This window comes from Adiantum capillus-veneris, chromosome 14 (genome assembly GCF_014529385.1).
Source record: "Adiantum capillus-veneris isolate H3 chromosome 14, ASM1452938v2, whole genome shotgun sequence".
Lineage (NCBI taxonomy): Eukaryota > Viridiplantae > Streptophyta > Polypodiopsida > Polypodiales > Pteridaceae > Adiantum > Adiantum capillus-veneris.
The window spans coordinates 57,442,296-57,457,910 of record NC_140944.1 but is presented as its reverse complement, the minus strand read 5'-3'; the positions used below and the strand labels follow the sequence as shown (position 1 = coordinate 57,457,910).

Genomic DNA, 15,615 nt, shown 5'->3' with positions numbered 1-15,615 from the left:
CTTGCATGGGCAAAGCAAACCCATCCTCTTGATTGGCAAGAAAAATGTTATGCAGGCAAGATAGTGTCATTCAATGCACGCAAAAAATTGTTCAAATGTGTCTTTGAAGGTGATTCCACTGTGTACATGCTATCATGGGAGTCGTTGCAAATGCATCTTCTTCTCATTGCTGATGCAAGGGTGGAAACTCGTCAATGCATTGAAGATGTAAATGATGAGTTTACTTTTGCAGAGTTTTTGGCATCACAAAAGAGGGATGCAAACAATGTAAAGTCAAACGTATTATCGAATGTGGACATGCTACTTGCATGTGATGCAGTTGAAATGCCTTTTGAGGATGATTATGCGAGCAATGTGATGGATGCTATGGATGATGCATTGAATTCCGATGTTGTGGATATACATGAGAATTCTTTGGCTATGGATGTTTTGGGTGTGTCTCACATTGCTTCTATTGCAAGCTTGCCTCTTGTTGGAGTGCCTAGTGTGCCCTCTCTAGTTGTTAAGAGAGGTCATCCTCCTAAGAAGAACATTGTGGGTCGAGGCCGACCAAGGGTAGTACATGAAAAAGAGTGCTTTGGTAGTCATGCGGATGCAACTAATGTGGATGCCTCATCACTTGGTACTAGCTTTCATGCCAAAGTAGCTATTGGGATTTCCGGTGATGAGGCTCTTGTAAGACAATGTGATGTTGGAGTTGTGGAGGTAAATGCAAGGAGGCAGAATGCTCATGGTGAGAGTAGTCATTCTCACAAGAAGGGAAAGAATATTCTCAAGAAATGGGGCAATTCACGGAAAGATGCCATAAAAAAGGGTAGACCTGTGGATGTTATGCAAGATGGTGATGAGTCTGGAGATGAACATGCATCCGTGGGCGAGGAAGAAGAGTGTGAAGATGGGCTTTTGGAGGCAGAAGGCCCTGTCTTGCGGGATTCCGATGATGAGGGTGATTGGTCAAATGTAAGCATTCCAACTTGGAAGAGTGGTGATAAAATGCTTGTGGAGCCTGAAGGAACTTTCAAAAGATTACCACCGTTTGTAGATATTGTGGGTCCAGACTTGGGGTAGGTTCCAAGAGAGCTTACAGAGATTTAGCTTTTTTTGTCTCTATTTCCTCTTGATTTGGTAGACACTATTGTGGCTGAGACGAATAGATATGCCATGGAAAAACGTGAAAAGGCCTTGGAAAAGCATGAGTCAACTCGAAAATGGAATGCATTAGATAGACACTCATTCTTGCGATTTTTGAGAGTGTCTATTGAAATGGCCTTGCAATTTATGTCAGACAAAAATTGCTATTGGAAAAGAGACACTTGTGGTGTTGTGCGGTATCCTAACTATGCTGAAAAGATGGGGCAAACGGAATATCAACAAATAAATCATTTTTGCATGTACGGGATAACTCGCAACGGCCTCTTGTGAAGGGAACGCGAGAGTACAAGATATGGCAAGTTTTATCATTGGAAGAAAGGTTGAATGCCACTTTTCAATTGCACTACAATTGTGGAAAGAATTTAACTGTTGATGAGAGAATAATTCCATCTAAATGTAAGCTGAATCCTTGTCACGTATATAATCCTAAGAAGCCACACAAGTTTGGAATTCAATTGTGGAATTTATGCGACTCAGAAATTGGTTACATTACTCTTTTCATATTTATGACAAGCTGCCATGTCTAGAGTTGTCCTGTCATGTTGTGTCTACACTTGTTGCGGACTTGAAGCAAAGAGGTCATCATGTTTTCTTTGATCGATGGTTCACATCAGTGAAGCTATTGTTGCACTTGACTGCTGAGGGCTATGAAGGCACAGGTACATATATGACAAACAAGAAGAATTTCCCAGAGTCACGATTACTGCAGATTGATCGTTGTGAAAGAGGTGTATCACGTTATGCATTTGATGCAAGGAAAGGACTCTTGAGTTGCAGCTGGATGGACAAAAAGGCTTTTTTTTTTTTGCATCAAATGTATATGGCATGAAGAGTGGTGAAGTTCAAAGACAGGTTGGAAGTCGTCGGAGAGTTGTCGTTACATGCCCTGAGATTGCTATAATGTATAGTACATGCAAAGAAGGTTGTGATGTCTTTGATATGGTGTTGGGTTCTGGATACAGCTTAGAGACAAGTATCCATGGCTGGAAATAGTGGCACGCATTATTTTGGGACATGCTAGATTCTGTATTTGTGAATGCATATATTATATGGAAATGCTTGCATGGTAAGAAAGATACCAATCGTTTTCGGTTTATGGTGAGATTGCAAGAGCAACTAGTGGATAATCATTTTGGCTTTGTGTGTGAATGATGCTATGGATGGACACATTTTGATGAAGATGAGCTCAAATGCAAGTAAGTTTTGCTTTGTATGTGCTAACGAAAGAAAGCGTTTTTTGCATGAGGGAAAGACTGTAGTTGGATCAAAGCCAACAAGGATTGTGTATGGATGTGCAAAGTGCAATTTTTTTTAATGTGTGGAGCCATGTTTCTATAAGTACCATGCAATGGTAGGCTATGAGCCAGTTGGTATACAGGTACGCCGACTTGTGAGATCCTACAATCGCCCTGTGAAGCTCCATGGCAAGTTTATGAGGTGATGATGCTTGAGTTGCAATGATAAGGTGATTGCACAAAATTTATGGCAAGTTTATGAAGTGTTTATGTCTATGTGGTAGCGGATATTTTCATTATATTGGTTTCAAGAAGTTTTGTTTGCCGATATGTTAGATTTGCAATGTGAGCATTGCACATGTATTTCACGCGCATTTAGAGTTGTTGTTTTGTTGAATAGGGACAAGAAGATTCAATTATCTGGTTGTGAAGATGATTTTTCAAGTGGATGAGAGCAATTATGTGTCACGCATTTTTGCTGATGTAAGCGTATTCTTTGTACCATACTTGCTTTGGGATGCTTTATCAGGTTCCTAAAAATGGATAATTCTTTGTCTAACATTTTTTTTAAATGACTTACATATGGTATAAGAGTCCCTCAAAAGGAATGAGTGTATGGTTTTTGGAAAAGGCGTAAGATTTTTTACAAAAAACCTTAAAAAGGACACTTAAGTGTCTTGTTTTGGTACCAAACTAGTGTTAAGGTTCATGGCTCTGTCTATCATAGCATTGGTTCTTTAGCGCCTGTTGAAGGACAAAATGAAGTTCCACACTTTGCACAATTATATTTTTTTGATACCGAACATGAGTTGAGCAACAGATTGCATCATGTTTCAAATTTAGATCGTAGTATTCTAGAGTGTTTACAATTGATGATGCATAGAGTAAATCCCTATGCAAATGCTCTACGACCTGCTGCTTCTTTCTCTGGAGATGATATTGTACCCAATATGAGGATGGTTATTGCAGAGCATTGTTGTGATGGTTGGCAATATCTTGCTCCAAGGGGTTTGGAGGTTGCTGCAATTATGCCACGATGATAGAAATATTGGCTATCGCGACATTGTACTGAATTTTCGACACGGGGGCTTGAAAAGAATCTCCAGTATGCATCGAGCTTACATGTCCTTATTGTATGTTTTATTATTTCCAAGTGAAGAGGATGGGTGGAATCTTTATTTACAGACTACGGATGGGAAAAAAATGAGTCAAAGGCAATATTATGCCTTTTCCTTACAAATAAGAGATGATACCGTGGAGTGTCTTCTTCGACGGGGTAGGCTATTACAATAGTATGTTGTAGATGCTTATAGTGCTCTAGAGGAGTCACGGATTTTGTGGATGAGAAATAACAAAAAAGCACTTTGTGGTGAAGTGTACCAAGGATTGGTTGACATGGTTGAGGCTAGAGATGGCTTAGAGAGGGCTGAAGGTCAAAATGTTGGCCGTAGAATTGTTTTGCCTTCATCTTTTGTTGGAGGTCCAAGATATATGTGCCAACTATTTCAAGATGCAATGGCAATTGTTTGTAGTAGGGATAAACCGGATCTCTTCATCACATTCACATGTAATCCACGATGGAAGGAAATAGATGATGCATTACTGCCTGGACAAAGCGCTGTTGATCATCCTGATCTGACTATACGAGTGTTTTATCAGAAGTTCCAAGATATGATGCATTTACTTATCAAGCAAGCCGTATTTGGGGAGGTGATTGGACATGTTTCAGTGATTGAGTTTCAGAAGAGAGGTCTTCCTTATGCTCATAAATTGTTGATACTTGTATCCGAATATAAACCCATAGATTCATTACACTATGATAAGTTGGTTTGTGCAGAGCTCCCTGACAAAAATGTGTTTCCAGAATTATTTGATGTAGTGAGTTGTTGTAATGTTCATCGGCCATGTGGTCCTTTGAACCCAAGTTCTCCATGTATGGTTGATGGAAAGTGTAGATTCAAGTTTCCACGAACATTTTCTACGTCTACAAATGTAAACGAAAGTGGATATCTTGTGTACATGAGACGAGATGATGGAAGGTTTGTTCCGTCTAAATATTACAATTTAGATAATCGTTGGGTTGTACCTTATAGCCCCCTCTTATCACTAAGATACCAAGCCCATATTAATGTGGAGATCTGCTCAACTTTCACTGCCGTGAAATATCTTTATAAGTATGTCTACAAGGGACATGATCGAGCCACTATTGTTCTTCAAGATTGTGAAGGAGCTACTGATGAGATCAAGAGTTATCTCAATGCATGTTATGTTTCTGCATCTAAGGCTATGTGGAGAATATTTGTCTTTGACATGCATAGTGAAAGGCCAGCTATTCAACGATTGCAAGTACACCTTCCATTGTAGAATATGGTTACATTTCAAGATGGTGATGATGTATCACATTTGCTGGATAATGAGCAAAATAAAAAAAACTACCTTGACAGAATGGTTTGTTGCAAATCAAAACTATCCAGAAGCAAATAGCTTCACATATACTGACTTTCCAAATGGTTGGGTATGGAATAAAAGTCGAAAGGCATGGTCTCCACGACAACAAGGTGTTTCTATTGCAAGAATGTATAATATTGTCCGTACTGCTGGTGAGGTTTATTACCTATGAATGCTTCTCAATATTTGCAAGGGATGTATTTCTTTTGAAGACTTGCAGATGTATGATGATCACATTTATGACACATACAAGGAGGCATGTATAGCTAGAGGATTATTGCAAGATGATGAAGAATGGTCACTTTGCGTCCAAGAGGCATCTTTTCTTCAAAAAGGAATGCAGTTGAGACAACTGTTTGCAATCATATTAGTCTTTTGTGAGCCACTTCATCTGGCTGCTCTTTGGGACAGGTTTTGTACCGAATTTTGTGAGGACTATGTTTATGCCCTAAGGATGTGTATTTCAGATATAAGCGTACGATTTGATGTGGCAAAAAATCAAGCTTTTCTTCATATAGAATCTTTTTTGCAACAACATGGCAAGAGGCTTTGCGATTATATGTTGCCTGCAATAGACTCAACAATGGTATCCTTAAGTGAAAATCATGTTATGGCTGAAGAAACAATGTTCAACGTTGATGAATAGTGTAGTATAGTAGATTGTATGGAGACTTCCTTAAATGAGGATCAACGACATGCTTACCACCAAGTGCTACAACCTGTTGACACACATTTAAGGAAGGTATTTTTCCTAGATGGTCCTAGTGGCTCAGGAAAAACTTACTTATATAATGCACTTCTTTCACGAGTGCGAGGAAGTTGTAGAGTTGCTCTTGCATGTGCATCCTCGGGTATTGTAGCTTTGCTTTTGAGTAATGGAAGAACTGCTCATTCTAGGTTTAAGATACCTTTGGGCTTACCAAAAATATGCGTATACTTGATTGCGGTTCAAATTCACTTCAACAAAGTTTTTCCCGTTGGGTGCTTGATATTGGCAATGGGGTTATGGATGATGGAGGAGATTTAGACAGAGTCAAAATACCTTCACACATGATGCTTCCAGGAAATATTTTGGCAGATCTTCTAAGCTTTATATATGGATCGAGATTTGTGTCATGTGCAAGATCATGCAACTTTTTTCAGAGATCGAGCAATACTTGCTCCGCGGAATAAAGAGGTGGATTTAATTAATGACTATGCATTGCAAAGAATGCATGGAGATTGCAAAGAGTATCTGAGTGCAGATTCGATTTGTATGTCAGAGGAAAACACACATTTGTACACAATTGAATATCTTAATAGCCTTACTCTTGGTGGTGGTTTTCCACCTCATGCTTTTGTCTTGAAAGAAAATGCTCCTATCATTTTGCTGCGAAATTTGCATCCAAGACGTGGATTATGCAACGGAACCAGATTGATATGCAAGCAATTTCATCATAAGGTAATTGAGGTAGAGATAGTTACATGATCGAATGTTGGAGAGAGAGTTTTTCTTCTAAGGATTGACTTTATTATTGGAAACCATCAGGGGCTTCCATTTCAAATGAAGCGTCGTCACTTTCCAATCAGGCTTGCTTTTGGGATGAGTATCAACAAAGCACAAGGGCAAACACTTGGAATTCTTGGTATATATCTTGCATCATCGATCTTCTCTCATGGACAGTTGTATGTTGCAATGTCACGTGTACGAAGTGCAGCTTCTATGAGGATTGTTGTCAATATTGAAAACACTCAAGCGGAGTGTTACTACACTGCAAACATTGTATTCAAGGAAGTATTACAACTAGCGAGCCCATAACAATAAGTTTAGGGTGACATTGTGGCTCTCACTTAAAGTCAGACACACTTGATGTTAAATTTTATTCATATCTCTTAGATCAAAGTATTGCCCACAAATGGATCCTCGACGCAGTGCCTCCTATGTAGTGGGTCACATCACTGAATTCATTCGAGGTATTTATCTTCTTATTTGAATTATTTTATTAACTTGAACTATTATGTTCTTGATAATATTGGCTTATACATTGACTTACTTTGCTGAAGATCCACCGCAATGGAGAGGAAGAGTTCCTGCTATGTTTTTGGTGATCTTATTTGATACAATTCATATTATATTGTAAGATTTATTTTTTGTATATTGTATATTGGTAGTTTTAAGCTTTTATTGCTCTATATAATTCATGGATGCCTTTGCAGAGATCACTCCCATCGAGGTTTTATCATCGTAGGTGTTTATGAAATGCTATACTTAGGTAGAGATATGTCTATGGAAGTTCTTGGATACTACCATGTTGTCTTTTCTTTGGACCATGAGCATCGTCAAATTCAAGTTAATATTTGGTTTGTGAGTGACGAGAGGACAGTCAATGCACAACACGTGGGGGTTGCTAGAGACCACACTACACCATATAGATTGAGGATATTAATTCAAGTTGAAACACCACCCCGTATCTTGCAAAACGTATACAACATAGGTCCTTGGACTTATAAAATCCCTAATGTGGTCTTTCGAAGGCTACACTTTGAATAATTATTTTGTATTGTCTCTTTGTGAAGTTGTGAAATTTCAAAGTCTTTTGAATTGCTTTCATTCCTCTCTCTCTCTCTCTCTCTCTCTCTCTCTCTCTCTCTCTCTTAAATCCTTCACTAAAACAAAAGAAAGAAGGACATGGTTCTCTATGGCATGATCGTCAAAGTCTTCTTTATTCTATTTCATCTTTGTTCCTCTTAAACTTCCAAACCTGTGCTGTTAGAGTAGATAAGCACGATACATCATGGTTTCATACACCCTCAATGATGTACCTACTTATATTAGAGGTATGTAAATGTAAAATCTTATCTTTGTGACTTACTTTTACCATGAATGAGAACTTTGTGGCCTTTATTTTGTATGTTTATACGTGTTACATTTTGTCTAGATCCTCCATTGTGGAGGGGTCCTGCACATGCTGAGGATATTGTTCGTATTATCGAGGATTTTGAGATCCTTCAGTACGTATAGCTTGAATTTGAATCCATATGACGTTAAATGTGTTGTTACTTTTTATGTATGAATGGTTGGTTGTTATTTTCATTGTAGGCTTCAATATTATTGCAGACATTCTGTCTTGGCATTATATGAAGCACAATATTTTAGAAGCGTTGTAGATTATTATCACATAGAGTTTAATATAGATGATATGTGAATCACTATGCGAGAGTTAGGTATGCAACAGCCTTTCAATTGCAACTTTTCATACGGTCCCTATGGAGTGAATGAATGGATGTTTAGAATCTATTCTTTGGGTGAATCACCTCGACGCCTCGGTCGCAGTGTTCGACGTGTCGAAGCTTGGATCTTGAGAGTTCCAAGTAGAGTGTGTCGTAGGCTTAACTTCTCTAGATGATCGAACACTTTGATCCATTGTCTATGCATGCTAAGTATCATATTTTTTTATTTATTGTTGGCTTATTGAAGTGGGTTTTTATCTACTAGATAGGTTAATGAGAGAGAGAGAGAGAGAGAGAGAGAGAGAGAGAGAGAGAGAGAGAGAGATTTGCGAATTGCTAATGTAGGTTAACATGGGTCATGATGTATTGGCTATTCTCCCAATACATATAAGGATGATTATATATTTGAAAGTTAAGGAAGAGTACATTTGTCAAGTATATGGTACATGGTGTTGGTGGCATCATTGGGTGTATTCATATGCTGATGGGTGGTATGGAAATTGTGGACGGTTAAGCATTTCACTATGCAAAGTGTCACAAATATTGAGCGAAATAAAATTGATGAGAGTCCTACAAGAACTATATATGGTTGATATTTATTATGTCAATGTTTGTGGTTGTGATATTCAGTTGCGAAAGATATATCACAATCACAAATCTTACATTTTGGATGAAGAGTTTGAAGTTTTGAAATTAATTGTGAAGTTTATCAATGGGGTATATTAGAGCGATCCTCAACCGTCCAATTATAGAGTAGAATATGAGTCGTTGTAAACAAAAAAATTTGGAATGTTGTAAAGACTTTGACCTAATGAACCTCTTGACACTTTTTGGCATGACAATTAGTAATTGAAGTGTTCTTATTGTGCTTATACTTTTTTAAAGTGTTTAAGTGGCCATGTTGATCATCTCTCTCTCTCTCTCTCTCTCTCTCTCTCTCTCTCTCTCTCATTTTAAGCTTTGAGTACTAATGTTGTCTTCTTTTCTTGTAGCCAATTAAATGGCCCACGAAATTGTGAATATTTTTCCAAGTGTAAATTTTTTTATTATTGATGCCTTTGAAGAAAATTTGTTACCTGCTAAACGGGGATGGCAATGGGCATGGGAAGTGATTGAGAAAACTACACTGTTTGGGGGGTCATATGTAGATGAAGAGTTGGACACGATTTACATCAGGTTGATTCGTCATTGCAAGATTTACTTGAGCTGGGTTTAAAAAACAGATTTAAGAGAAGTTTGTAGAGCTCCAGCTCAATATCTCGATCCTGTTGAAATAGCACGACTAAGAGTGCTATGCAGATATGTTCCTGAGACTTTTTGGCAATAATGTAAACTATTTTTTTATGTAGTGTGCTTTAGTCATGTGCTTTTATGTAATCTCTCTCTCTCTCTCTCTCTCTCTCTCTCTCTCTCTGCGCAAAAGGGGCTAAATGTACCATGAGTAGTTTAAAGGGGCCAAAGACAGAAAGTGTCGATCGTGTGAGTGTCGATCGTGTGTGTGTGTCATGGAGAGATGTATAAAGATGCACACACACACAAACACATAGAGAGTGAGGTGGTAAGAAGAGCGAGGCCCGTTGGTAGGCGGGGCGCAGGAGCTAGTGTAAAAGAAAGGAAAAGAAGGGGGGGGGGGGGGGGGGGGGGAGAGAGAGAGAGAGAGAGAGAGAGAGAGAGAGAGAGAGAGAGAGAGAGAGAGAGAGAGAGAGAAGAAGAAGAAGAAGAATACTTGTAAAGAGCATGGACAACCCTTAGAATTGTGACTTCTTATTAACTACATGGTTACTTTTATGCGAAGCAGTTTTTAAAAATGCAATTATTAAATTTTTTGCTAGTCAATCTGCGTCGAAAGTGTAATGGAACAAATTTTTCATGGTTTTATCTTTGTGAAAAAAGAGCATATTGAAGCACTCTTAGCCTGCGCACATGCAGGGCACCGATCGCAGCCTCTGACCCAAAAGTGCACGAACCTACCAGAGGCCCACCAGAACCCCACCACACCCCTGCACTTAGCTATCGGGGCTTTGACCTGCACCATTGAGATACCAATAGACAAATCTTAACGGTCACCCCCGACGAGGAGCCGTTTCCTTGGAGCGAAGCACTGGTATTGGTTGTGGCACAGGGCAGCTCAATAGATGGCGTTGACCTGAGTCATGACGACGCTGGAGTTGCAGCATGTGCGTAGGTTTCCGATAGATAGCCTTCATTCACCCTCAATCAGCTAGCCAGCGAAACCATTGCATGTGCGCAACCTATTTGGTGGAAAAATGAGCACCATTCAAATCTAATAGCTAATGTGTTTATAGTTGCAAGCTATTTGTCACCTTGCTCATCAAATGCTATTAATTCTCTTATTGCACGTCCTATTTGAGCAATCCATTGGTGAGCTCAATACCCTATTAAGCATTCAAATGTATGCCTAGCTCCCTTTTTCACTAATGCTTCTTTTAAAAAGCCAAAGGTAAATAAAAGTCAAGTGATTTTAAATATAGAATGCTCAAAATATACGAAGAATGCTAAATATAGCAACTCAAACAGACAATGAGGAAGGCCAAAATTAGTGCCACAATGTAGAATGAAGGTATGGCAAGGAAGATGAGCGTGAAGCAGGGTCCTCTCTCTCTCTCTCTCTCTCTCTCTCTCTCTCTCTCTTTATGACTAGGCAATTAAAGGAAGATCGTGGCAAGCTTTTTGTCCAGGAGATTGTCTCTTGGACCTTCAATGTCTCCAGGGCCTCCTCATAACAAGAATGAGTTGGGCTACAAAAAGAATTACTTTCATTAACCTCAACATAAACACACTAGCGATGCTGAAGTCATGGTTCGAAGTGTTGTTGGTAGAGTGAAGGGGATCCATTACTGGACAAAGGGCACTACAATACTAACAACGGCAAGACAAGGCTCGAGGCTGCATCTTAGCATGAGCCAGAGGCGGCCATGAATGAGGTTGATTGCTAGGGAAGGCATCGAAGCATAGGTGGTGAAAATGGACGGGGTGTTTATAGCATATTGGTGACACAAACGCCAAGAGGAAGACGCATCGAATGTCCTCAATAGTCTAGCCCTCAAATTAGGCTTATCAAGAGAATCTTATGAGGAATGAAATGATTTTGTAAGGCATCTAAAGGTGATAGCCAACAGCATGTTTATAACATATGAGGGCGACAAAACATGAAGAGGAAGGCCCATAGAATGTCATCGATAGTCTAGCCCTCAAATTAGGCTTACAAGAGAATCGTATGAGGAATGAAGTGATTTTTTCTAGAAACGGGTAGGAAGTAGGCCTAGTAGCAAGTAGGATCCCATTGTGAAATAGAAACTAACGGGTCTTGATCAAGAAAAGTTCAAGTTAAGTCAATTCAAAGGCATTCATGAAATACAAGAAAGGTAGAACACTATTTTTTGTCCTAGCGAGTGCTTTTTGTGGCTAGGTGAGCTTTTAAAAAAAATACTTGCATACACACACACACACACACATAAATAAATAAGTACATAATAAATAAATAAATAAATGTATGTATATATACATATTATAGAGAGAGAGAGAGAAATGAAATGAAATGAAATGTTATATTAACATCTTCAAAAGGCCATAGTGACCTATGAGACTTGAAAGTTACAAGGTGGTGGATCTGATACAAAGTCAGAGTAACAAAATAACAACGCCACAGTACAAAACAAAGATATGTACTATGGGATCCTAAATTGGTCGATGTGAACTACGCAAAAAACTAAGTAACTAAGCAAAAACTGGGCGGCTTGTTGGGATAGCTGAATCACAAGAGATCTAGCATTGGTCGTTGGTGAATCTCATCAATTTCCTCCATGGTTAGTAGTCTGACCGGGCATCGTGCATGCCTGGCCAGCGTGCTCCGAATCTTCTGACGTAGCCTCCGTCACTGCTGTGTAGTCCTCCGCAGTCGTGGGCGCCTGGATTTCCCCAGTTCAAAGCTCGGTCGATCAGTGTGCCTCTGGTGTGGGACGAGGGGGAGCTCTGCTGTGGGAGTGGTTCTTGCAGCTGTCCCGTGTCTGCTCTGAAGAAGTCTGTGATCTGTCTTTGAGACTGGCTAGCCTCGCCATTCATCAGGCTATCTCTGTGTCTGCGCAGCTCGAGCAAGAAAAAACCCAGGCATCTCTGATCTTCGTATCCCATGACTCTTGAGAGTGGTCCAAAACCCTCTTTGAACAAGCAATGGAAGCGGCCTCGTATCTCATAGTAGACGGGGCAGCGGCGTGTATAATGCAGCTTTGTCTCAGGTTCCATGTCACACAAGGGGCATGTCCTGGCCTCTGCTAGTACTCCGCTGTATCTCCCAGTCTCCCAGTCTCAATCCGCAGCAGCTGGTGAGAAGATGTGCGTACCTGGCCAATAGCACATCGTATCCCATGAGACAAGTGGGTATCCATGTATCTGGGTCTCGTCACAAAACCATCTTCCGTAAGCTGGAGAAGGTGGTCTCTGTAGAAACCCATCTTCGTGCCCAATTCCTGTGCTGGTTGTATCCATGTCCTCCTGGTGTCTAGCTGGGTCAGGTCTTGGCGGATGAGCTTAGTGATCTCTGACTGTGTAAGAGTGAGAGATGGTGCATCCAACGAGTACTGGAATGGTGGCAGCCTGTCTATGCTGAACCCATGCACCTGAAACCATGATGTCATCTCCCCATACCAGCATGTTGTATCTCCTTGTATGGCTAACTGTCGAGAGGACTCAAGTGCTATGCGAGCATATCTGTCTCTAGGAAGTTCCCATGTGCGGTTTATGAAGGAGACTAATCTGGTGAGCGACTCCACCACTAGTGGGGGGGCCGCTAGATGAGAGAGAGAGAGAGAGAGAGAGAGAGAATCATTACAAACACTATTTATTTTGTGTAGACAAAATAGTATTAGAACCCATGAGTCTTGCCATGCTCCGCACACTACCTCTTCTACCTCTTCCTCTCTACTTATCCATGCCGGGGATGTCTTGCAATATTGTTGTTGCCCCATAAGTACTCATAGCTAGTGTCCTCTCTATTGGTGATAAACCTCTTTTATTGTTGAGCCCAATTGTCAAGAGTCCTTCTCAAAGATGCCATGTGGTGGGACTCTCTGTAACCCAATTGTCAAGAGTCCTTCTCAAAGATGTTGTGTGATGGGATGTTGTATAACCCATCGCCTCCCAAGGATCAAACACCAAGGTCGTGAGCACACGATGCCCTTTGAAAATTTCCCTAACCGACCACACTTGACAAGAACCATCTTGCTCTCCAAGGCGCAAATCTTCTCTTAAACCATAAAAAATTTTACATTGTGTATGCTCCTAGCTTGTTGCTACATGTATGCAACCATCGATTCTCTTATCATGCCAACAACAATTACGAAAGCGCAACCATTAGGAGGTTTAAGTCTTTACCTCTCAAAGTTATTCCAAACCCCTCAATTTGAGTGTGAAAGTCCGTTATGCGCTCACCTCTCAGGACCTATCTAAACCTTGCTAAATGGTCATATGGATCCCCTAATCCATTGTATTTCTTTACCCATTTTCAAAAGTGAGCTGGTCTCACCCTACAATTGTGTTCTACACTTGCCCTCCTGGCGGGTGTTTCCCTCACTATGCCTTCAAAGCAATTGCTTTTTGGTAGGCGTGACTCATGCAGATCTCTTCTTGTATTGGTGTCACCCGTTCTTCTTCGGCTAATGGTGGTTTCCACATCTCTCTCCTAATTCTCACCATTGAAGTGGCTATCTCGGGCCGTGCTTCCTCGTTGGTTGGCCATACTGCCAAATGCTCTCTCATTTGGTCCCAAATTCTATTCCGTTTCAGGTCTCATACCCATGATGATTTCTCGGATCGAGTACACCTGTTGGTACTTGTATGGCCAAATGCTCTCTCATTTGTTCCCAAATTCTGTTCCATTTTAGGTCTCATACCCATGATGATTTCTCGGATCGAGTATCTCTGGTACTTGGTCTATTCAAGCTTCTTTGGAGCCATCATAAGAAAGTTATCGTTATAAGAATCCCTGAAGAGATGGACGGGACCCTTATCTTGAAAATATACATGAGTTTCAAGGGTGTAAACTACCCCAATTTAGCCTGAGTTGTCTATATTAAATGGGTAACATTATTGTCCTCCCAATAGTGTACTCCAAGTGGTGGGTTATCGATAGGTTTGTGCTTCAGAGGTTTAGCATCTATTTGGTTGTATCCTTCTAATTCTAGCATTGGTGGTACCTCCTTAGTGGTCATGTCCGGAATCAAAGTATCGGTTTCCAATCTCCATCGGTCCACAGTGTCACGGTTTTGAACTTTGGACTATTGCACTCCGTTTCGGTCCAAATAGAAGGTACCTTGCTTGTTGGCTCTAACCTCCTCTTCAAACTCAGTTGGGGGATCATTGATCTTTACCACATACTCTTTGTTAGGATCCATGTAAATCTGGGCCTCATGCTTATTAGTCTTGTAGAAGGTCAAAATTTGCTTGAACCTGAGAGAGGTTCCAGTCTCCGATTGAGTCGAAAAGGAAGACATCTCAGACCTTGAGTCAAAGTAAGTGTCAAGCTCTTCTTCCACTATAGTCTCTAAAGGCCTCCCTTGGTTTATGCTCTTCCCAATAGATACTCTACTCTTAGTTTCTTTGTTATAACCCCGATTCATGACAATACAGGCTGACCTTAGGTACATAAAGTCTTGTACTACTCAATGGAATTGAATACCTGCCCTACAATACCAATAACAACCCGTTTTTGTTGTCGTAAATCCAATTTGGTAGTTTTTCAAGCTGGATCCCGATCAATTATGTAACAGTCAAGGATAAATAAGTTAGTCTATTGATCAATAAGAATACAAGGACTCTTGGTGCAAATTTTTCTTCAATCCTGCCAAAATAGCCACAAGATCAATCTATAACCTTCAAATCTAGAAAACTCAATTTCAAGTAGCAAACAATATCCAAATGACTTCAAACTTGCTACGCTAATTGCACAAGGTGTCTATCAACCATGTGAATCACAAAATGTCAAAAAGGGACTCTTTGGCTATCAGGAGATAATAAGCGTGCTTATTATCTACTGGGTCAAAAATTATCATTTTTCCCTTGTGTTGGTCCACACTAGTCAAGCATGTACCGAGTAAGCCTTGAATGAGGTAATCTCAATTTTTGGGCAATTTGGCCTAATTTCCCAACAGTTTTTGTATTTGGCGGTTTCAATTGCAAATCAAGTGATCGTGTAAGTCAAATAATGTCCAAAATTCTTGAAACTTTTTCCAAGCACTCTATTGCTACATCCCCTTTGAAAAACTTGTAAAAGTTAAATTTTTAGGGTAGGAGATATTAAGCGTGCTTATTATCTCGAGAGTCAAAATGAAGGAATTTTTCAATGTGCAAGCCACAAATCAAGTTTCATGAGAAAAAAACGCTTATTATCTATAGAACAAAATCTGCACTTTTTTGGGAGTTTGATGGCATTCAGATCTTTTACACGATAATGCAAACATTGTTGGCCAAGAAAACTCACTTTAACATGCATCTATTTACTGGGGAGATGATAAGCCCAGTTTTGGCCAAACGTTTTTGCATGAAATCAATCTTT

At 40.0% G+C, this 15,615-nt stretch overlaps 1 protein-coding gene and 1 pseudogene across 1 annotated transcript; both read left to right on the top strand.

Moving 5' to 3' along the window:
* Positions 1-420: 420 nt before the first annotated feature.
* On the top strand, positions 421-941 carry LOC147442430 (uncharacterized; annotated as a pseudogene).
* A 2,961-nt stretch (positions 942-3,902) lies between these two features.
* LOC147442429 (uncharacterized) lies at positions 3,903-8,020 on the top strand. Its single transcript, XM_086529372.1, has 4 exons — positions 3,903-4,426; positions 5,979-6,088; positions 7,754-7,826; positions 7,915-8,020. The coding sequence occupies exons 1-4, from the start codon at positions 3,903-3,905 to the stop codon at positions 8,018-8,020; spliced, it is 813 nt and encodes a 270-aa protein (XP_086385498.1).
* The last annotated feature ends 7,595 nt before the right edge of the window (positions 8,021-15,615 follow it).